At 27.6% G+C, this 23,870-nt stretch overlaps 1 protein-coding gene across 6 annotated transcripts; it reads right to left on the reverse strand.

Annotated features, from left to right (window-relative positions):
- Nucleotides 1–151: 151 nt before the first annotated feature.
- LOC103568182 (GTP-binding protein RAD) lies at nucleotides 152–22,933 on the reverse strand. 6 transcript variants are annotated; one of them, XM_014440954.2, is made up of 10 exons: nucleotides 22,484–22,933; nucleotides 17,003–17,245; nucleotides 16,220–16,556; nucleotides 15,391–15,612; nucleotides 13,472–13,700; nucleotides 6,419–6,636; nucleotides 4,095–4,258; nucleotides 1,422–1,513; nucleotides 851–1,043; nucleotides 152–568 (listed from the first exon to the last, which is right to left on the reverse strand). In XM_014440954.2, exons 2-10 carry the CDS (start codon nucleotides 17,241–17,243, stop codon nucleotides 333–335), a joined length of 1,932 nt encoding a protein of 643 aa, XP_014296440.1. In that variant the 5' UTR covers nucleotides 17,244–17,245; nucleotides 22,484–22,933; the 3' UTR covers nucleotides 152–332. The 6 variants fall into 6 exon arrangements, with proteins under 6 accessions (XP_014296440.1, XP_008543141.1, XP_014296445.1 ...); XM_008544919.2 differs by lacking the exon at nucleotides 22,484–22,933 and adding an exon at nucleotides 17,414–17,608 and having other exon boundaries at nucleotides 17,003–17,270; XM_014440955.2 differs by lacking the exon at nucleotides 22,484–22,933 and adding an exon at nucleotides 17,414–17,608 and having other exon boundaries at nucleotides 448–578; nucleotides 17,003–17,270.
- Nucleotides 22,934–23,870: the final 937 nt, after the last annotated feature.

The following is a 23,870-nucleotide window of genomic DNA, read 5'->3' on the forward strand; positions in this document are numbered from 1 at the left end:
ACACTTTTAATTTTTTTTTATATTAACTTTGTATATATATGTAGTATATATGAATATAAACCAATTTTTTAAGTCGGTTACATACATACATAAAGATGAAAATTTAACTATCTATAAATTTCCGATCAATATTATAATTAAAATTCGCTTTTTCACTCACTCAATATAATTACGATAAAAAAAAAAAGTAATTTTTTTTTAATCTCATCACTTTCATCCAAAAATAAAAAATAAATAAATCAATAAGTGTGATAATAATGACTGCGACTACATCAGCAAAAAATGAAAATGGTAATAAAAAAAAAAATGATAAAATACTAGAGTAAAAAAAATCATAACGTAAACAAATTTTCGCAACTTTTAGTTTTTCTTTTGAAGCCTAATAAATGTTTGAGAATTCTTCTACGATGTTTACTTCTTCTGCGTCTAGTAACTTGATCTCTATCCCGCTGTGGATTCAATTTTATTTGAGCCAATATTCCAACAAGTAACTCATCGACATGATGAGCGAGCCCGGAAGACGTTTCGATAAACTTGCAACCGCAGCTATTGGCAAGTCTTCTCCCTACTGTATTTAACTTAAATTATTAATCAATGGTTTTATGACTGAACATAATAGTATTGAATAGAAGAAGATAAATGATAAGAACCGAGTTGTTAAATGATATATCAATAGTACGTTCAGTGTCCAATCAACCGAACTATTATGCGACAAATTAATTTGATTCCAAGTCAATAACAAAATTAATGGTAATAATCGATTATCAAAACAAAGTATATATATATCTAGTGAATACATACAATATATATATATATATATGTATATATATCTGTTTGATTAAATTCTTACCAAGAGTTGTCACTTCACGTTTCCTTTCGAGGTCGACCTTGTTACCGACAAGAATAACACCGTGGGTAGCCATGTAGTCACTTTCCCACAAATAATGAAGAATTTCTTCAGCTACTTTGAAGCTCGGTCGATCTACTACTGAGTACACGACGACATAAACATCGGGGTTGTATGTTGCGCAAAAGCTTTCAACCTTTAACAAAAATATTAATTTCGTTGTAAAAAAAAGGAAAAAAAAACTGGAGATTTATTGACTTTTAAATATAAAAAAAATTCCGTTAAATTAAATTTTTTTTTCCGAACGTTTGACTAGAGTAAACTGGATGTCATTGGCAGCCAACAACAATTACAGAGGATGTTCGCATTACTTTGCGGGGGCTTTCAGCCAATGTTGATCCAATAGACACAAGGCCCTTTTGACGGGATATATTAAAGCTGTTGCTCGTGTACAGTATGTACTTTCCACGGAAATATATGCATGTAAATTTGTACTTAAACTAGTCAATCATATTTAGCCCGCGAAAATTTATTATTTAAATTTAATCATTAACTAAAAATTAAATAAACTTACTGCCATTTCTGATGCTGGATGATCAACAATCTCTAGCTCAGCTTCTTGACCATCAATCATCACTGATACGCTTTTTTGTCCGTATTCGTCGTCTTGAATTAAAAGTAAGAGACAAGTATTATAGGGACTGATAAAAGAAGTGATAAAGACAATGAAGAATAAATAATTCAAGGGAAAAAAAAATTTTTTGACGAAAGTGTCAGAACTGAAAAATTCCAAGTACTGTTAATTACTTGAGATAAAAATTTCAAGTACTGGAATATTAAAGAGTGATAAGTAGGCTTTGAAAGTAAGGGATATTATCACTGATATATATGACGTGGATGAGCGAGTAAATCAATTATTATACACATGCAGATAAATAATAGACAGGATCAAATAAAATAATATATTCCGAACCAAGGAAGGAAATAAGGACATTCCAACCGGCGTAATTGCCTAGTCGAGCCAAGGAACGAGGGTGGCCAACACGCAGGTTGGAACGCCCTACCTCCGTGGTGTGTATACTATTTTTCACTAGACCTACACCTGAAAGTTTAAATTTTTGCCTCTGTGGAAAGAATGGAGCATGCGCTAATTTTCATCATTTGTCTTCTCATAAAACGGTCACAGAAATATAATTTTTAAATTAGATGACTACTCAAAATCGGTAAATTTTTTTAGTGGGTCTCTAAATGCATTTGAGTGGAAATGGAAAATAGAGTGAAAACTAAAGCCAATAATTAAACTGTTCTACTGTTCATATTTATTATTATTATTTTTTTTGTTATTTGCACTGTGATAACGCGAATGAAACAAAGCAGAAATTTAAACTTTCGATGCAGGTGTGGTGAAAAAATAATTAGCGTAGGTTTAAGTATATTACATATCTAGAAAAGAAAGCAGGACATTCCAACTCGTGTAATTGCCTACCCCAGCTGAAGGCGACGGTAGCAAACACGCGGATTGGGACGTCTTACTTTCCTCCGGGTGTAAATGATTTTTCACCAGATTTCCACCTGAAAGTTTGAATTTTTGCTTCTGTTTAAAAGAAGAAAAAGCTTGCGCTCATTTTTCATTTGCCATAATAAAAAAGAATGACTTTTTTTCCTCTAAACAAAGCAGGAATTTAAGCTTTCAGTGGAGGTAGAATAAATATTTTATTTAATAAAAATAAATTGTAATTTAAAATTTAAAAATTTTAAAATATTATTTTTCTTTGGCATATTTAAAATTCACGTTCTATTTTTTGTAAATTTAATAGAAATGAAATGACAATAAGTTAAATAAAAAATTTAATACGTCGTATAGGAAGCGGGTGCCTGGAAAGATAAGTTTGAATAGTTAAATCTGCCACGTGGCACAAAGTATTGAAGAAGTATAAAAGTGGGTGAAAAATTCACTACTTTAATACAGGTATATTTCTTTTACAGACATGCAATGTTTTATTACTTGGCATAGTTCTTTTGCTTATGTTCAGAATATAAAAATTTTAATATGATTTTGTTTGACTCCGAGTATTTTATTTATTTTCATTTTAAAGAAAACTTTTGTATGATATTAATTTCCGATGTGTTTTGAATTTTTATAATAGAGAATTAAAAAAGATTAATAAAAATATAAATAGTTTATTAACTTCAGCGAGATAATAATAATAGTGACGAAGAAATAAAAATAAAAGATAAAAAAAAGGAAATAATGTAATAAAATAACGAATATGAATCCCTTCTATATATTTATATTTAGGGGAGGGCCGCGTAAAAAAGGGGATGATAAGGAACTGAAGTATTGTTGTAAGCGCTAATACCCTGGATTTCATACTTTTCATTTATATTTAAAGAAAACTCGTTTTTTTATTTATTTTTAAAAATTTTTTGCTCATGGTGAAAAAAAAATATTTCAAAAAATTGCACTCATAGATTTTTCAATTTTTTACGTGTGTAATTAAAAAATTTTTTTTTTTTGTAATTTACTTGCTGAAAAAAAATCCGAACATTGTTATTTGTCTGAAAATTTATAAATCGTAAAAATTTATTTAAAAGTTAAAAAAAAATTTTTAAATCAATTTTTCGGTATCTTTTAAATTAAAAAAATAATTTTGAAAGTAATAAATAGTAAATAATGAAATAAAGATAAAGTTCCTGATTATTTTTTGGTTTAAAGCAAACTAGTAGTAAAATTTTATTACAATCGGTCTATAGAAATATGTTTCCTAAAATTCTTTAACGCGTAATCGTTTAAAAAAATATCTGTCTATCGGTTGACCCTGCGAGCCAGCCCCAAAACTTCCCGCCGTTTTCGAGTTCTTTGAGCTCGAAAGCGTTGCTGTCAATACATTTTCCAGCTCTTCGAGCTTTTATTAAGACGTCTTCTATAATAACTCGAACACATAAAAGTAAAGGAAAAAAATTTGTCTAGAATTTGTCTAGGATTTCTCTAGGATTTAACCGTAAAATTAAGAGCGAGGTTCGATGCATTACTCGATAACCCAGCAGTTTACGTTTTAATTTTTTTTTATTTTCCATTTGCTCGACAGAAAAACATGAACATTTTCCCTTTACTGTTCAAGTGAAACAAGGATGGTATCGTTCATCCACTTGAAAGTGATCGCGAAAAAAGACCCGATCCTTCAATAGGAAAATTAAAAAACAGTCTGTCAGCTGATAAAGCTAATCAATGAAATTTGTCAGTTACCTAAAGAAGCGTCGTAGGCGCAAATGTATTCGCTGGTAGTGAATTGCGCCGTGAGTGCTGTCTTGCCAACTCCTGCGGCGCCAAGCATTCCTACTTTGTAAGTGGCCACTTGTCCTGAGTTCTCAGCATCTTCGCTCTCAATACAAGAGTGCTGCGATGCAGAGCTGCAAAAAAAAAAATTACAATAATAATAATACAAAAAATAAATTTTACAATAAATAAAAAAATACTCAAGTGAAAAATAAATCAAGTAAATAGCCGGATAATTTTTTAGCTGAAGACAGAGAAGATAATGAAAAATTTAAAGAATTTCACGCAATGGTATAAATTACGAGAAAATAGTACGTTGCGTTGAAATGATCCAGAAAATTAAGCGATTCCAGTCTATGGCGTAACATTTTTATTTTATTTTTTTTTTTTTTAGCTTTGTTTTACTTGTTTGACGTACAAGCAAAGATATTTTGCGAAGACAATCTCTCGCGTAAATTTATCTCAAGTCATTTAACTGAAAAAGATAAATGCTTTAGCTATAAACCAGCACGTATATTGTAGGATAGTGTAAAGGGAAATACAGAAAAAAGGTTGAAGAAAATCGAGGAGAAATAATAATTCTAATACATGTAAAATTTATTTTATTCTTGAGCTTGAATGGTTGATCATTTTGTATTCAGACGAAAATTTCGAGTAGAGGCAGGTAAAGTAAAAAATGAAAAAAAAAAACGGATTATACACACACACACATATATATATATATATATATATATATATATACATACTAGCTGTTACCAGCCCGCTGAACCGGAAATTTTGTAATAAATGACTATACTCTCTAAAAATGAATCAGTGAAATTCACTTCGAATTAGTGAATATTCACTGGCAACCAACTATAAGTATACCATTGGTTGAATTAGTGGTACACTTATGGCTGTAGAAATAGTGGCTATCCACTGATTCGCATGAATTTCACTAATTCATTTTTAGAGGGTATATTTTATTATTAATATCAATATCATAGCATTAACCGTTCGAACATCCATAAATATTCTTATTCTCCGGTACCTTTCTATGCAAAAAGAAAAGTTGTAAGTGGTAATAACGTAGTACAGAGTCAATTTTTAATAACCCGGCTTGTCCCATAACATTCAGTTTAATAAAAAAAAATACACCATTGATTTTTTCGTAGTGTTGGTAATAAATATTTCGAGTCTTAAGCCTGTAGGTCTTTAAGATCAAAGACGTGAAAATTTTTATTTTTTATGTAGCAGAAATTTTTCCTATTTAATTTAAATTATTTTCAATTCTTGATAGTAGAATGGTCGTAGTTTTAATTAATGAAAATTAGAGAACTTGGGGTATTTTTAAATTTTTTTTAATTTTTCATTAAAATAAATTTTAATTTTTGTTTTTTTAAATTATTTATTTTATAGAATAAAATTTCCAATCACTTGAAAAATCAATAATTGTTTTAAATTAAATTTTTATGTTCTGAAAAGTCGCTATATATTATATACATATTGGTTTTATATTTTATAGTTTAAATGACGCCTGTAGTTGTTCGAAAAATAAACAAGACTTGGTTATCAATTATTTAAATAATTTAAAATTATAATAAAAACCATCAACCAAAGTATTGTATATTTATAGTAGTAATATATTGGTAATAGTGTTTGTTAAAAGAAAATAAATAAATAATTGAAATAATTATTAGTAGAAATAGCTGGCATATTTATATTTTTTGCGTAAGTTAAATGTTAAATTACGCAGATGAAAGGCAAGGATTCCTGAGAGTTCTATGGCTTCAGACATGTATACACTCCGTGATTTGCTAGCGAACGAAATTCCGGTAAATTATTCAAAGTCATTCCAATGTCAATAGTTTATGTAACTTGCATAATTTAGTTCAGAAAAATAATTATTACTCATGAAAATATAATAAAACTATTTAAAACGTACTATTAAACTTAAAATATAATAAAAATAACAATAGCTATGATAAATGAACGAATATCAGAGATTTTAATTCCCACACAAGAGTATATAAATTTATTTACGAGCTTGCGCATAATTTTGTTCACGTACTAAACTTTTTAGTTCTGATCAATAATTTTCATTCGTATTTATATTTTTATTTCACGTTCTTAGTACATACATGGGACTATAAAAATAAACTCTGGTGGGATTTAATCGTATGAATTTTCTGTACGTATTCAAATAAAAATAATGGATTCTGGTATAAGCTCAATATACAGATATAGAGAGAAAGAGAGCTCAGGAAAAATATAAAAACATATGATTTTTTTTTAGGATTCTCATCATAACATACCTGAGTAGGCGCGCATCTCTGGTACTGCTGCAGCTCGTTCCAGAGGACGTGACGCTGTTGATACTACGACTACGACGGCTTTTAAGCGAGTCTCCAAGATTGAACACACCATTCGCTGTTATAGAGAAGGATCTTAGTCGATAGTACTCGACCCCATCTTCAGTTTCACCGTCTTCACATCCGGTTATTCCACTTCGTTTAGTTTCCGCTAGCATAGGCTGTTCAAAATTTTTAAATTAACTAATTATTTTATTATTAATTCAAAATATTTTTCGAAATAAATGTATATAAGTATATATATATATATATATATAAGTTGCTAAAATATTGGAGATATCGGAAGAAAGAACAAGTTTAAATCATTTGCTTCGTGATGTAAGTATTGATGAGTTTCAACAGTTGACGGATCTTCATGCAGTGAAAGTAAAGAAAATGGTAGAAGTCGCGTTTGCGGCCACTACTCCGTTTTTTTGACATTTAATAATTTATTTTAATTAATAAAAAGTAGAAAATAATATTCCAACGCTGTAAAAAATCGGGAGTGAATTCGAAGGTGTTATAGATTTTATTTAAATTTGTATTCACCCCGACACTCAGAGTTCTGGGGTAAACAAAATCACTCCGCATATGAAGTAAGTAGAGAGTTTGTTTTTTCAGAAGAATGATTTCGAAGTGGCCTGGATTCTATTTCACTCAAAATTGAAGTTTTATTATTAAAATAAACTCCCCTTTGGAGTAAATGGCCTAAGATGATCAAAAAAATGGTATCTCTACCCTTTGTAAAAAATTTTCGAAGTGAATGTGGAGCAGGTGACTGTATTTATTTAATCTCGTGAAATTCACTCCTTAAGGAGATTCATTTTAATATTAAAATTCTGAATCAGAGTGAATACGGATTGACATAAAATCAGCTCGCTGAAAAAATATTCCCTATTTACTCCGTATGCAGAGTGATTTTTTTTAACTCCTGGAGGAGTAAATTCTAATGGAAATAGAATTCGTATCTACTCCGAATTCACTTCCGATTTTTTACAGTGTATATATTCCTATATTTATATAACTTTTTATAAACATTTTAAATACACATTTTCACAATATTATGTGCTCTGCACGTAATATTACGTGATATTATATATATATATATATATTTTTTTTTTTGACCTAGGAAAGAAAAAGCAAGATACATGTTTGGAAGAATCCTCTTGTGGATATCAACTTTAACTGTGTCAAGTGGTAGTATCTAACTTTTATATTAATGGATCGCAACGTGGTAATGAGTTTATATATTATATATACATTTAACAAGTAGAAATGTTATTGTACAACTTTTTACTATTTATTATTAAAGTTTTTCTTTAATATCTACATTAAACACATTCTTGAAAAAAAAAATTATCTTTCCTCGGGTTTGTTTTTATTATTTACATTAAATAAAACTCTCCCCAACATACTTACCATATTACATAAGTATAAATACATCTATGTATTCATTTATTGTTTTAACTACTGTAACATTTCATTTCAAGCAATTCATTTAAAGTTTTAATTCCAAGTACACGCTTATGGTTTATGGAATGCAATTAAATGTAATAAAATTAAATTTAAAGTACTCTGTATTGTCACAGAAAATATCTCACCCGTGTTTAAATTATAATATTTTTTTTTAAGTCCAAGTACTAAAAACTAACTTTTTCAAGTGCCAAAGGTTGTAGTTAACAAGTTAACTTATATTAAATAAATATAAAATATTATACACTGTAAAAAAAACTAGGGTAAGTCCAGTTGGTGTAGGTGTTAAAATTTTTTATGTTAAATTTCAAAACTGAAAGCGGTGTTAAAATAACACCACCGCCAGTATAAATATTATTTATCAGTGTTAAAAACATTTCTTTATAATTTCTATAAGTTGATATTTTTTTTACACCGATTTAACACCGGTATTTTAACAGCGGCAAATTACACCGGTGTTATTTAATTTCAACACCATGCGGGATTAAATTTAGTCTATTTTTAATACCCCTCTTTTTACAGTGCAATAAAAAGAGTAATTTTTTTTTTCGAAAATTTTTTTTAGGGATGTCGTTTCCTGCTTTATTTTTTAGGTCATTTGAAGTAATAAATGTGTGGTAAAAGAGGGACTTTATTTAAGATGATAGAGTTGAATTTAAAGCTGAAGAAAAAGTCCTTAGTGAGAAATAAGATAGTTATGAAAGAATTACCTTTCATAGCCATAAATTATGGTCAGGTCGCAAATTACAAGGTGTCAAGTACTGCGTGTTACATTTATGACACCCATATGTGATAAATTAACGATTAAATATTTAATAAACGTCATAATATTGGATCAAGTAACTGGCAATTTATATACGCGAAATGAAATGAATACATTTTGTAAATTAAAGGGTAAATTATATTTCAAATTCTGACTGATGTAATTACTCATGAAAAATAAATATTTTATATTTAAACATGGGGATTAATGTAAACACCGAGGCAATAATTAATTTCAGTTAAAATAACAGTACATAATAATTATATCATGACTGTATTTAAATTTAAATTTTAATACGTTTACATTTAAATTCACCGGCGTTTCCTGCGGTTTACTATTTGTACAATATTTTATTATATATTCAACAAATATGAGTTGACCCATGAGTTCGTTTTACTTTTTTATGATTAAAGTAACTACTCAATTATTTATATTTATTCATAGAAGTAAAAAAAAATTCTGTCCTGTGTTTTTAGAATGAAATTTTTCGTTGGCTTTAGTGTATGTTCTTAGGGTATTAGAATGAATATAACATAACCAAATAATGAGATAGTTTTTTTTCAATACGAAAGCAAACACAATTATGGCTTAAAAAATCTCCTGATAAATTTATGATATGCAAGATAATAAGAATTTTAATGAAAACATTTATTTCATATTCCTAGATTCAATGCACACAAGTTGAAATTCATAATTCATTACAATTGTATTTTTCTACTGAAAAGAAGTTTACTGTAGAAAATGTGTTTAAAATTTTTATTTCACATTTTCAGATAAAAAATAAATAATTGAAGAATCCTTGGAAAAGATTTTTTGTTTGAATTAAAAAAAAAAAATATTTTTTTATAGTACACTGTAACATTTAAAAGCGACTATTGAGCACTTTGACAGCTTAAATCTCTTTTACCACATGGAAAATTTATAAATATATTTTTTATCAGAGACAAACATCATATTCAATATTTTTTGTGAAAACTAGTTTTCAATTTAAATATTCATTCAAAGCTCACAAAAGACGGTAACTTATTCATAAGAAACAAATTTAAAAATAACTAATTATTAATTCAAGTGAATATCTAATACAAGATTATTAATTAAACTTTGCGAATAATAATAATTTATTATACAGTTTTTTTGTACTTTTAAATGCTAAAAAGTTTCATTTTACTCTATCACATTTATTTCCTTTCATTCAAAAATGGATTCGACCTCGGATCGGAATTACGGTAAATTACCGCATTTTACGGTAATTTACAATAGTGTGCGGTATAATACGGCAATTTGTCGTAATTTGTGGAATTCTTACCGTAAGCACCGTATACTTTTTTATTTTTACAGTGCAAGACATTATTTTACAGTAAAATACTACAAGCTTGCCGCAATTTTGCGGTAAATTACCGCTCCTTTCCTGCAAATTGGCGGCAAAATTACCGTATTGCTGCCACGCGTTTTTCGGAAATTACCGTACTGTACTATAAAATGCCGTATTTCATCATAAATTACTGTAATTTATCATAAGTATAATCCACCAGAGAAATATCCAATTACTTTTTAGTTGTCGCGAAGCAAAATACTCATATATAAATTTTTTTTTTTTTTTTTTCATGTTTAGTGAATAAAAATCTTGAACTTTCTGTCGACTCAGTTGTCAAAAAATTTGAATGCAATATAAAATAAATTAAAAAAATCAAACTGACAGCAACAGATGGTGTTAAAGATTGAACGGGATGAAAATTTATTGAAGACGGAGAATTTGCGAGACTTAAATGTCTAAAGCAGGTTGACAAAGAGTCGCAATAGAGTATGAGCTCTCAATAAGCCATTTATTGTACATCCTGTACACGAAATTACACGGTAACTGAGGAAGGTGTCGGTGTAGGTGTAGGTGTAGGTGTAGGTGTAGAAGAAGATTTAACTTTGTAACTATGAGAAACTTGGGGTCCTGGGAATTGATCTGTAGCCATGTATATACATTATACATATACACATAACTATATAAAGTCAGCTTGTCTACTATCCTGTCGTAGTTATTGTACAAACTTAACTACTATATACATAACTAGTTGACATTAACACGTGATGGTGATAATAACAGCGATAACATTAATTATCTTTATGCAAAAAAAAAAAACACGATAAGCACTAAGTATTTTTTTTTTAACTTAATCTTGTGGCCTGATTTCTTTTCTACTTTTTCTTTAGAATTTAAGAAGCTGTTGAAATTTAAAAAACGTGAGAAAAAAAAGTGGACAAAGAGATTAAGATCATGATTGTTTATGAAAGATTGTTGAAACGTCTGCAGTTTTTTTAAACCAATCAGACAGCTTCTTCAGCAAGAATAATAAATAAAAAAAATTATCGATAAGTCATTCAGATAATTAATTCCATGAATTTACTTAACTAACTTTTTATTGCTGCTTTTATTTTTAGAACACCGTTGTCTCTTTTATCCTCTCGACATCTTGAGTGAAAAAGAAGTATAAAAGTTAAACTCACTCAATGGATTTTCATCGAGACATTTAATTTATCCCTTTCTACTGTTCATCTGCTATTTTATTTTAGATTGATTTTTTTTATAATCATTTGACAATTCGTTCGCTATTTTTTTTTTATTTTATCGCAGACGCATTGGCTCCATTATCTTGTTGAAAAACTTATTTTTTATTGTCACTTTACGCTCAATATTTTATACACACGCGAATATTTATATTTTATGTCACGCAAGCGATTTATCAGAATTATCAATAAAGTTACACACATTGTTCTTATTTCGTATTAATAAAAATAGTAACTTATATCACTTTACAAATATAGGGGAACCAGGAGCGAAATTAGACATCACTGAGATAAAAAAAAACTTTTTGTTTATTTAAAAATCCTTAGCTGCTATTTGTAAAAAATATTAGCGCAAGTTGATCAGCTCGGGCGGCGGGTAATTTGAAATTTTAAATAATTTTTTTTTGCGAGTTTGTTAGGAACTAGAAAATGCTGGCTGACGTAAAATGGACTGGTTGTAAAAAAAATTTTGTTTACTAAAAGTTTTACCCCCCCCCCCCCCTCTAAGGGTATCAATTTGCCTCAGCCTTCTCTGCTAAAAAAAATGTTTTTTACCTTAAAAATGGTGTCTTATTTTACACGGGCTCCCTTTATAAGAGGAAATTTATAGTGACAATAAATTATAATATTTTATTCATTTTATGACAATAAGTCCAAAAGTTGAGCGTTATAAAATTTATTACCTTATGGCACGTCGATCTAAAATGAATAACAAGTTTGTCACTATAAGATTGTCGACCTCCTTTCTTTCGTATCCTCTTTATACTACTTTTTTATCATCCACTCTGTCTTTCTCGCTTGTGTCAGCGTATATATTACTCTTAACTCAAGTAGAGCCTTAATTCATATAGAGATATTTGAATTTTTGCTAAATAAAATCTATTTGTCTATATCATTAAAGGTCTCTAAATTATTCTGTCTTTTTGTTATTGTTCGCAACACTGGTACATAGTAAATATATACTTGTATGTAATATGTATATTTAAATGGAATAAAACAATTGTCGATTTCCATTCCGTTCAATCGTTTAAATTGAATCTGTTTATTATTCTCCGTTCAATATATATTTGTCTGTAGTATATAGAGGTAAAAGCAAAAAAATTAAATAAATAAATTGTATTGTTGTCGGGAGGAAAAATTTTTTTAGCGCATACTTTGCTGTGTAATTTTTTTAGAACAGATAAAAATAAATGATTTTTGAAAATTAGATAATTTTTCAAATCTGCCCTAAAACTTGTCGTTAAATCTTTTTTGTTTTTCTATAAATATTCTATACAACTGACATCTGTGAAAAAGGTCGTATGAAAAAAAAAACTTTTTAGAGCTTTCAGGTTCGGTAAGTGCACATTTTTATCTTTACGGAAAGAAGTAAACTTTGAAAATTACTGTTCAGAATAGTAATGAGTCAGAACCCAGGAGTTCATTTGAGACGTTTTGACATTTGGAATAGAATTTTTTATAATTCATTAAAATTATTAGCGCAATTTACTATTTAAATTAAAATTTTACCATTTAACTTTATTATGAAGTATTAAAAATTATAATACTAGAATTACTATTCAAAATCGTATTTATTACATTATTTTGTCCATAAGTCACTTTTTATGCAAAATTATACTTGATTTTTTTTTTATCTGAAAAGTTCTTAAGTAAAAAAAATGCATGAAAGCTCACTAGCCTCTTAAGGTTTATATTCACCTTTTTAGCGCGACAACCAAATTTGAATTGCGATTTTTTTTTAGTATCAGACTAAAAACAGAAACTAAATTTCGTAATTTTTTTTGCCGTTAATTTATGACAGAACTTTCCAAAGAATTTTTGTTTCTCTACTAAACTACTTAAGACTTCAAAATTATTCATTTACAATTTTTGTAGTAAAAAAAAAAAAAAAAAAAAAAAACAGAAAAAAAAATGATCCTTGAATTTTTTTTGACGAATTTTCTATACTTTCTATGTCTAATGACATCGCTAAATATCATACCGTTAAATTAAAAAAAAAGTCCATGTCAATGTACGACCTTTTACTTTTAAAAATGAAATTAAATCATAATTAAACAATCAATATTTATCGATTTAATTTACCAATTTAAAAATAAAATTAGCATGATGACTGATGACATTTATGATTTTAAGCAGAATATTTAATTGCAATACGCTCTAATGACATTAATTAATTAAATAGAAAAAATAAAAAAAAAAACAATTAAGGTTGAAATTGAATTTACCCGATGTCGTGGAACTGCTGGCATGCTACTTGTCCTCCCACGATGCTGCTGTCGATCAGTTCGTTGAGTTCGTGAAATCGTTCCCGGCCCAGCGGGACTTGTAGGACTTGGACTGAGATGTTGAGATGTCGATGACGTACCACCAGGACTTAGTGCACTTGTCGGACGTGTCGGACTACGTGGTGACGGTGATAAATGGCCCCAGGGACCAGCTTCTGTCTGCAGAAATCTGAAACGAACACAAACGTCAGTTAAAAGTTATCGTCCAGCACTTGCAATATTGCGTCTAGTCTACTCGTTAAAGTGAATCCACTGTGACGCATAAAACGCGTACTTCTATGAGCTTGATGGTTTGGACTTTATTACTATACACTACATAACACCGTGCTTTGCTTCTTCTGCGAATACGATATACCTTAAAACTCAACTCAGTGATATAACGCATCGTTAAAAGCTACAGCTTTCCCCGAGTATACTCTTTATGATCATTTATTACTCGTTTTATAGACGGTAGTGATAATAATCTATACGAAAATTTATACTTCTCAAATATTTTCATTAAAAAATTAAAAAATAATAATTAGTTTTATATTTTCACAGTTTTACTATAAAATTTTTTCATTACTCGAGTAAATATTTACTATTTTTAATAAATTTTATTCAAGATAAAAAATTGTTTGTCTAACAAAGTATAGATCAACTTTTTGTTTAGACAAGAAACGAGGTAATGCTTCTAACAAAATTTTAAAAAATATTTATTAAATAAAACAAGTATAAGACACTCATAAACTTGGCCTGTGCCAAAAGTCGGCCACCTGAGCATTTTTTTTTTTTAAATTAAAGGCCACGTTTTATCTTCCTAAATTTTTTATATTCAATCTTCAGCTAAAGAACGTGTTCGCCGAAAATATGAGAGGTAACTGACTTAAGGACATTTTTTTTCCTTCTAAATAATAAATATTTATTTATTTATTTATTTATTTACGCGTTTCTTCAGTTTACAAAAATTAATATAGATGCATTGGTTAATTGTGGCATAAACTTAAGAAAGTAATGGAAAAAATTATACAGTAAATAAGTAGTATTAATAACTGGGTTGACATCTTTATTGTGACAGGAGAGATTTTACTAATGATTTAAAGCCATTAAAAGTACCACCAAAATAATTTTGATTTTCAGAATATTTGTTAACCGTTTACTGATCTAAATTTAGGACAGAAAAAAATAATTTCTTGACGCAGGAAATATTGCATTATAAATTGAAGAAAAAATTTTTTTAGGATTAAACAAAATTTCTCGTCCCAAGAAAATATTTGTTTTAATTTATAATGCAAAAAATTTATTGGGGCGAGTAAAAATTTTTTGCACTAAAAAAATTTTTTTTTTCTGCATATATTTGCCTAAGACCTTCTTTATATATATATTAGTGTTCAAAGATTTTAGTATAACTGTAAAAACAATCAAATTTTCAACTAATTTAGAGAAAAAAAAATAGTTCCAAATATTCTAATCCAGTAGTTAATTTGCTCATTTTAAAATCTTTATACTGATCATCCGCACTGTATATAAATCCTTATGTTTTTGATTTACACTCAACATTTATGTGTAAAAATAAAAAATAAACAAATAAAGTCTGAAAATTGAATATCCAATTAGTTGTTAAAATTTCTATTTTTAATCGTCAGACACTAATGTTTTCGCAGTGTCTCAAAAACTTTTTATTTTTAAAATTTAACGTGGACATTCATATGATATTTTAATATATGTATTTATAAATATTCCAAAAATAATTTCAGATGATTTATTTCCTTATACAAAAAAATATTCCATTTAAATAATTTTAATGGCAACCAAATGTCGCTGATAGTAAATTTTTTTTTTAAGATCATTACCAAGGGAAGCAATTAAAAATAGATTACCTGTGTAAATCAGGTGTAGGTCGGGCAACGGCAATACTAGAGCTTCGTCTTCGTGAAGGAGTTGGTGACTTAGGACCAGTTTCAATACCCATTCTGTCTGATTGTCCATTAGTGGAAACCGAGGTTCGGTGTAGCCGTACCTCTATTTCACTACTGCGGCGTTGAAATGTACGTTTTGTCCATCGTCTACTGTTACCTTTTGTCTCGGTATTATCCGTCTTTCTGCAAAATTAAATTATTTGATAAATTGATACTGTTGGTACGTAAATACAATACACCACTGTACACATAAACTACCATAAATTTCAATTTTCATCTATGATAAAGACAAAGTAAGCTATAATCATTTATGCGCTTCTGTTTTCTCAGTTATATTTTGTTACATGAAAAAAAAATAACATTAAAAATTTTATTAAAATTCATCTTTTATTTTTTTTTTTATTTTACCGACGAAAAATCCTAACAGTCTATTGAACTAAATTTTAAAAATAATTTATCAGAGATTTTTAAATTATACGTAAAATAATTACGATTCTGACGTTAGTAGACAATTAACAATATTCCGATTTATTTTTAACAAATCGATTAAAAAAAAATATGCACATGTAGAAAATAAAAAAAGCTATAGGTGCAATTTTTTAAAATATTTTTTTTTTATAATTTATGGTTTTTAAAAAAATTATTAGACGTTAGCTAACTTCAGTATCATAAATAATTTATAAAAAAAAAGATTTATATTTATATTTAACGATGTATATTTACAATGTTCTCGCGGAGAATCAAGACTCCAAGAAAAACAAAAAAATAAAATGTTTGTGTTAAAAATTACCTGGGGATAAGTTTGTCTTCCAACATGTTAGATAAATCATCAGTGTCCTCGTTAAGTGTAGCAAAAAAATCTTGAAATTTGTCGGGAAAACTGCTTGGTGGGCATGTGGTGGTCAAGGACGATTGTACCACATTTGGACGTGTATTACATGGACGGGATGATCGTTCATTACCCTGATGGTATCTCGTTACCGTAGACGTTGCCATAATGACATAAAAATCCTCGTAATGTTCATTATATACGACTAATTTATTTAATTGCACTTCATATGACGTCTGTTCACCAAAACATATACCGATAATTGAAAGATTTTCTTTTACACTTCTAAACAGGGTAACTGTATCAAGTAAATAGACTGCATATGATATATATGTATATAGAAATCTACTAAGAATAGTATTTTCTGATAACAAAATAATCCCCTAGGTTTAAACCACTCAGCGACCCACGCTCGATGCGTTTCTAAGCGACCAAGACGCGAAAAAAGGATTTTATTATTTATAAGTCATGAGTATAAAACAAATATATAAATTTAATGTATAATCATTTGTTATATTTCAAGCTATATGTAAATTTATAGTGTCACGTTATTAATTTTTAAATAAAAATGAAAAATTTCAAGTAGATAATAAAAGTAGATATGTTATTTTTATTTTAATAATTAATTAGTTTAAGCTAATTATAATAAATTATATGATGAAAATACAAACGGATACGTCGCGCAACACTTCCAGCGGAAAACTGAATCTCGAGCTCGCGTGGTTGTTGATACTCGTTACTCACTCTCTTTTCCAAGCCCTCTCTCTCTTTCTCTCGGTTTTAGTTTCTGTCTTTTTTCCTTCTCATTGGGGGTTGAAAATACAGAGGGTTCAGAGTTTGTAGATAGGTGAGTTCTATATACATATGGACATATACCAATGTATACCTTGTAGATTCGCGCACGCGTGTCTCTCAATCTTACTCGCTGATTCCTGGTATAAGGGATGAAAAGTACAAAGAACCAGAGCGAAGTATAGACAGACATACCTGTCAAATTATATCATTGATATATCTACAATTAATATATATATATTATATGGAGACATAAACATATGTCTATTAAAATTTATGATATATAAGTTACTTAAGGAGACATTTTATTTTTTTTTTTTATGGAAAAAAAAAAATAATAAAAGTATATAGAGTTTAGATTACCAGTAAAGATCGGTGAAAATAAATGGATGACCATATGTGAGCGAGCTTTTATCGGCTCACTGCAAAAAGCTCAGACCACGCATTACGTTCTTATATAAATTATTACTATAAATACTTTTGATACTGGGAAATAGATAAAATGATAGATTATACACTCGTATGTTATATATACACGGCTTTGAGGGGTTTGTTAAAATTTCATGAGCTATATTAATCATTTATTATGTTATATTAATGGAAGTATATTTTTTAATTATTTAATAATTACCAGTGATAAGTTTTTTTTTCTTTTCAAATAATAATTTTAAATATTCAAATATTTGATGATTTTAAAATTTTTATAAAATTTGATAAATTATCGGGAACAAATTTATTTGACAATTGATAATTTTTTAAATTACTAGTAATTGAGATAATTAATTTTTGATTTTTTAATTTTTATAATATTTTAAATTTATATTTACTTGATATAGATACAATTATTTAAGTAAAAGTATCATGGTCTATGAATGACTTTTTTTTTTTCTAATTATAATCCTCGAGAAAATTTTGATATTATGTAATTAAGGTCAAGGTGATTTTAGCGTAATTTGAATTTAGCTGAAAATAAAATTATATTATAAATAAAAAAAAAGTTATGTATTTAAAAAATTAATGTAGTTGTAAAACTAATTATTGTATTAGTAAAAGTGAATGTGTGAAAAAATTAATTTTCACTTTAATCAATTTTTCCATTTATTTATTATTTAATTATATTTTGATGCGTTCAATTAGTGGTCACACGTTTAGTTAACAAACAGATTATAATCAACTTATAGGGCTCCCATGTGGCGATCGATGAGTCCGCATCACCTTCATATAATTCGATTATGGTATCGATGCGACAACGAGATCAAGGGAGGAAGAAAAAAGAAAAACAAGTTATGTAATTAGGATTAGTATATTTTGAATTGCAATAACTGAATAAATCTATTTACGGACATTCGACCAATGTATGACTCCTAATAATTGGATGGAAAATATTCTGATTAATGTATTGATGAGAGAATATCATAAATTATTTTGAAAAAGTAACGAATTACCGGCGCCAATTTCTGATTGATTCGAATAAAAAAACTTTAAATCAAATTTGAAACGTTTTAAATTATTCAATTGCCGAAGGATTTTAAATTACTTTGACTTTTTTTAATTATTCGATTCGAATCCGAAAATTTAAGTCAGATTTCAAAAATTCTATTCTCATTTAATAGCGACTTTTATTAACGTAATCAGAGTAATTATCTCATAGATTCGTATCTAAATTCTATTTACCTCTGACAAAAATTCGAATTATTGGAAAAAATATCATAATTTTGTCATTCGAAAGATTACGCATAATTTGAAAAATTTGAAAATTTAAATTATACCAAGTAGCACAGAGTCAACTTTAAGATGTCTTTTAAAAGGACAAGACTAATTTTTTTTTGTCTCAAAATCATCTCTTTTGGTATGAATACGACATGCAAATGTTGGTTCCGGAAACAGAGATGATTTGTGTTGTTTTTCCTGTCTCATGTCAATTGAAAAGTCGTTTAGATGACTTATTCTACCATTATTTGTAATTTACTTTTTGTCGTCACTTGTGTTAAGTCTTTTAAGTAGGTATTTTTTCGGTAACTTTAATTTCTGATCGTTTTGTCAACATATTAATGCCTTATCGACAAGTCAAAAAGTAGCCCAAAAACTGACATCTTACAGATGTCACAAAGGCAAGTGTGCTACCTGGGTATTTGACTTGAAGTTAGAATTTGATAATTCGATAGGCTGTAAAAAATTTTTGGTGTGAAAATGGTCCCCGATTGTTGAAAATTTTAATACCAAATAGTTCACACCACACTGCGGATTCAAAATTTATTACAGTGTATGATTCGATACGAATAATTCGTAAATTCAAACTATTCCCGCGCTCCTAATTATTTAAAAAAAAAAACACGAAAAATAACCTGACTATCCATTTACTGGTTTACGTACCCTACAATTTTTCAAAAATTATTTTTGACAATGTCACGACTAAAAAAATATTCAAAAAATTGTACATCATAAAAATAAATATCGCACAAAAATCAATGCCGATAGTTTATTTGTTTTCGCCATTACGCCGGCTGAGCTGGTGATAGTAAAAGGGTGGAAATAGCCGGGGGATGTCATAAATATAAGATTACTTGCGTGAAAGCTCGCGTGACGTTCGACATAACTACCACTTTCTACAATATGTATATAGTTACATCAGGGCATATACTTATTAAGAGTACACTGCTCTCAATCGATCCTCAAGTTTCCCACTAATTATTATTATTATTATCATCATTATTTTGTGGCGTGTTACTCATCGGAGTATAAAATGCGCTAACTGATTAAAATATACCAGGTCATTGACTCTAATATGTGATATTACAATATTTTATGATTACGAATTACTTTTAAGTATTTATTAACGTGATATAATAAGAGTATTTTATTTTTATTATTAACTATTACATGCTTCCTATCCTGATTCATTATTATTTTTTTTTTTTTATAAAAGTTACAAATAGATTTGATTTAAAAATTTTTTTCGCGGTTCAAAATTAAAATGTGTCCATATTAATTAGTAAATTTATTTATCTTTAAATTTAAAAACTCAAACAAATATACAACTTATAAGTGTTCTATTACGGAGATGCTTAAAATGTTTAAATTTTTTGGCGCGAAAACTTAAAGTAAATATTTGAATCCATATTTTTTTTGAACTTGAAAATAATTATTTTTAGTTTTCAATATAAAAATTACAAAATTCAGACTGTAATTAAATTTTTATATTTATAAATTGAATTTTATGATTCAAATATAAAAAGTATAATAATAATAAAATTTTGTTCATTTATGAAAGGATATCTCGGCTATCGAGGTTAAACGGTTGGATAAAAATATCGACACATTCATGTTTTTTTTTTTGTTCTTATTAATCGAAGTAATAAATTTAAATTTTATCTCAACGAGATTGAAATATTTATTTTGAATTCGAGAAGCCAATTATTTTATTCATCAACGTGTATATAAATATAAATACACATATATTTATATATATATATATATTGTTATTCAACGAGTAGTATAACTACACGATTGACCAGCCATTTTTTATTTAAATGATCCCTACTATTAAAAATTAAAGGTATAATTAAAGACTAAGAGTCGTCAATTTAAAAAAGAAAAATACTGATAATAAAAAAAAATAAAAACCAAAGAAACGTAATGAAAACTTTGACGATTTTTAAATTCAAAAAGCTTAACGAGTCCTTTTAAATTTAACGTAATCGATAAATAACTCTTTTTTTTTTAAATGCCATTGGAGAATGGCTTTTTCTCCAATGAATAACTAATGAATTACATAAAAAAAGTTTTATAATGATCGAAGGTTAATTTGTGTAAAAGGGACAAGTTTTAAATTCATTTATTGATCAAAGATGATTAAAAAAGTTTTTAAATAACTTTGATTTAAGAGGGGAAAGGGGTCTGAGATACAACAAAAAAAGCAGATTTTTGTGATTCTTTTTTTTGAGTAGTTTCTTTATTAAAATTTTAAAAATTTGTGGCATTATTAAGCATTATTCCAAGAATATTCTGCTAAATTTTCATAAAAAAATTTTGAAAAATAAGCCAGTGGTAGTGGGGAGAGCCGAGTCTCCTTAAAAAAAGTATCTATGTGGTAGGCAGGATTACTCATGACTGCTTCATTTGAAATTAAAAAACAAAAAAGATTTCTCAAGTACATAAATCTATCTTGGATTTGAATGAAAGAATAATCGAAATATTCAATTTTTAGTTTTTGGTAAAGATACAATCATAAAATCCTTCGTTCAAATCCAACATAAACTTGTGTACTCAAGAAATTTTTTTGATTATTTAAGTTCAAATGAGGCAGTCATGAGTTATCCTGCCTACGACATGGAGACTTTTTTGAGGTGACTCGTCTCTCCCCACTACCATTGGCTTATTTTTCAGTATTTTTTAATGAAAATTTAGCAGAATATTCTTGAAATGGTGCTTAATAATGTCTCAAGTTTTAAGAATTTTAATAAAGAAGGTACTCTGAAAAAAAAAATCACAAAATATGCCCTTTTTTTGTATCTCAGTCTCTTTTCCCCCCTCAAGATTAAACGCATTGAGTTTGCGATAATTGGTTTATCGCTTTTGATACCACAATATATATATATATATATATATATATATATATATATATATATATATATATATATATATATCAATAGAACAAGTTGTACGTTATCATTATCAGAAACTTATATGTGACATGTTGGTTTAATTTAAGCGTTTAAAGTAAAACTAAAATGATGTCATATCTCAATGATTTTTTTTTTATGAATCATTAAAAATTTACAATCAATATCAATTTATTCAAATTTTTTATGAATTTTCTTTGAATTTAAAATTCGAAAACAAATGAATATAATTTTTTTTTAATTAAAAATGAGTTTGATAAAAATAGATAAAAAAAAATACGATGAAGATGATAGTGATAATGATGATGATGGAAACATTGTCATAAGGGTGGAAATTTAAAAATTGCTTGGGTAGAAGCAATTGTCAAGTTTAATCAAATAAATTAAATATCTTTATTATTCTTTTATCTTTTATGTGTCAGTCCAACCAAGATGATTGATGACACGCTTGTATTAAAAATATTTATCATGACTCAATAAATAATTAACTTTTTTTACAAACTATTGGAAGTTAATCTGGATAATCAGATTAAATTTTAATTTCATTATAAAGTTATTTGATAGCTATAAAATAAATAATCATGTTATTTTATAGTTATAATCATATAATATGATTAATATTGATTACGTAAATTTTATTTTATAATTTATAGAAGTTATTTGAATTAAAATTTTATGAATTTATAATTTGCGTAACTATAGACTTTAAATAAAAACATCAATGAGATTAAATTTTTTCAAAATTTCTAACTACCGTAAATTAATAATAATTTTAAAAAGTGAAATTAAATATTTTTTTAAATTTACTTACTTTTTACGGCATCCAGCTGAGTCTCTTCATTAAAAAGTTTTAAGAAAAAGAAACCATAGAAATAGAATTTTTACTATTTTGAAGTTTTCAATGTCCGCGTAATTGATAAAAGTTATCGTAAATTAAAAATCACAAATATTAATTCGAAATTTAGTTTATCAGATTTAATTTTCTTCTACATAATCAAGCTGTCTCTTCATTAAAAAGCCACAAGAGAAGCCATTAAATTAAAATTTCTAGGTTATCTTTTCGAATTTTAAATACCCGCCATTTTTAAACTGAATTTATTTAATTAAAATTTAATCGAAATAAAAGTAACAATTTTCTTAAAATCCGATAAACTTCATCAGTGCTCTTGATAATGATGACGCGTAACTTTCTACAAGATCCTTCTCAACAAATAAAAAAAAAAATTTCTTAAAGTTGTATTATTATAGCGCACTTTTTATAATTACATCTACTAGTTAATGATACTGAAGTCAGCCGACGTTTTAAATTTTTTTTTAGAAACGATAAATTATAAAAAAAAGAAAATTGCACATACAGATTTTTCAATTTTCTACACATGCATATTTTTAGTTTTTTCTTTTGTAAATAATTTGTTAGAGAAAAAAAACCCGAAAATTGTTATGTTAAGTCATGATACTGAACTTAGCCGACGTTTAGTAATTTTTTGATTTTTTCAGAACGACAAATTATAAAAAAAATGTATCAAAAAATTGCACCTATAGTTTTTTTTATTTTCTATACATGCATATTTTTAGTTACTTTTTTTGTAATCGATTTATTTAAAATCGTCTGTTAATTTCGGGATAATTAATTTCCTCTCAACTACATATCATTAATATTTAAATTTACATGAAATTTACTAATTACACATTAAATAAAAACAATTATTTTTAAGCAGGATAATCAGGTAAAATGTGACACCAAGTACTTGGAAACAACTTCCGTAGTTGGCAAAATTCCAACTCATTTGGCATGTACTGCAAGTGCACTATCAATTATCTCCTCCAATAAATTATTTTCACTGGACATTCGTTCGGACAAAAAAAGAATAAAGTCGACTTTAAGTTTAAAAAAAAAAATAACTGCAATAATAAAAATCAAGGTAAAAAAAAAGTTTTCTCCATAAACTCAGTCTCCTTTAAAAGTAAAAGACTACTCAGTCTTCTATGGTATTTATTCTTGAGAAAAATTTCGATTCCACAGGATGCTGAGCATAATATGAAGCCCCAAAAACGTTTTGTTGTAACCTCGTGCTGAGTCTGCAATCCTAGCCGTATCTCAAAAGCCTTATTATCAAACGTACCGTAAAAAAGATGAAAAGAAATTCCACGGTGCTGTTGATCTCTCCCTATTACGCAGGACAGTAGGCTGAACTTTA

Source organism: Microplitis demolitor, chromosome 4 (assembly GCF_026212275.2).
Source record: "Microplitis demolitor isolate Queensland-Clemson2020A chromosome 4, iyMicDemo2.1a, whole genome shotgun sequence".
Classification (NCBI taxonomy): domain Eukaryota; kingdom Metazoa; phylum Arthropoda; class Insecta; order Hymenoptera; family Braconidae; genus Microplitis; species Microplitis demolitor.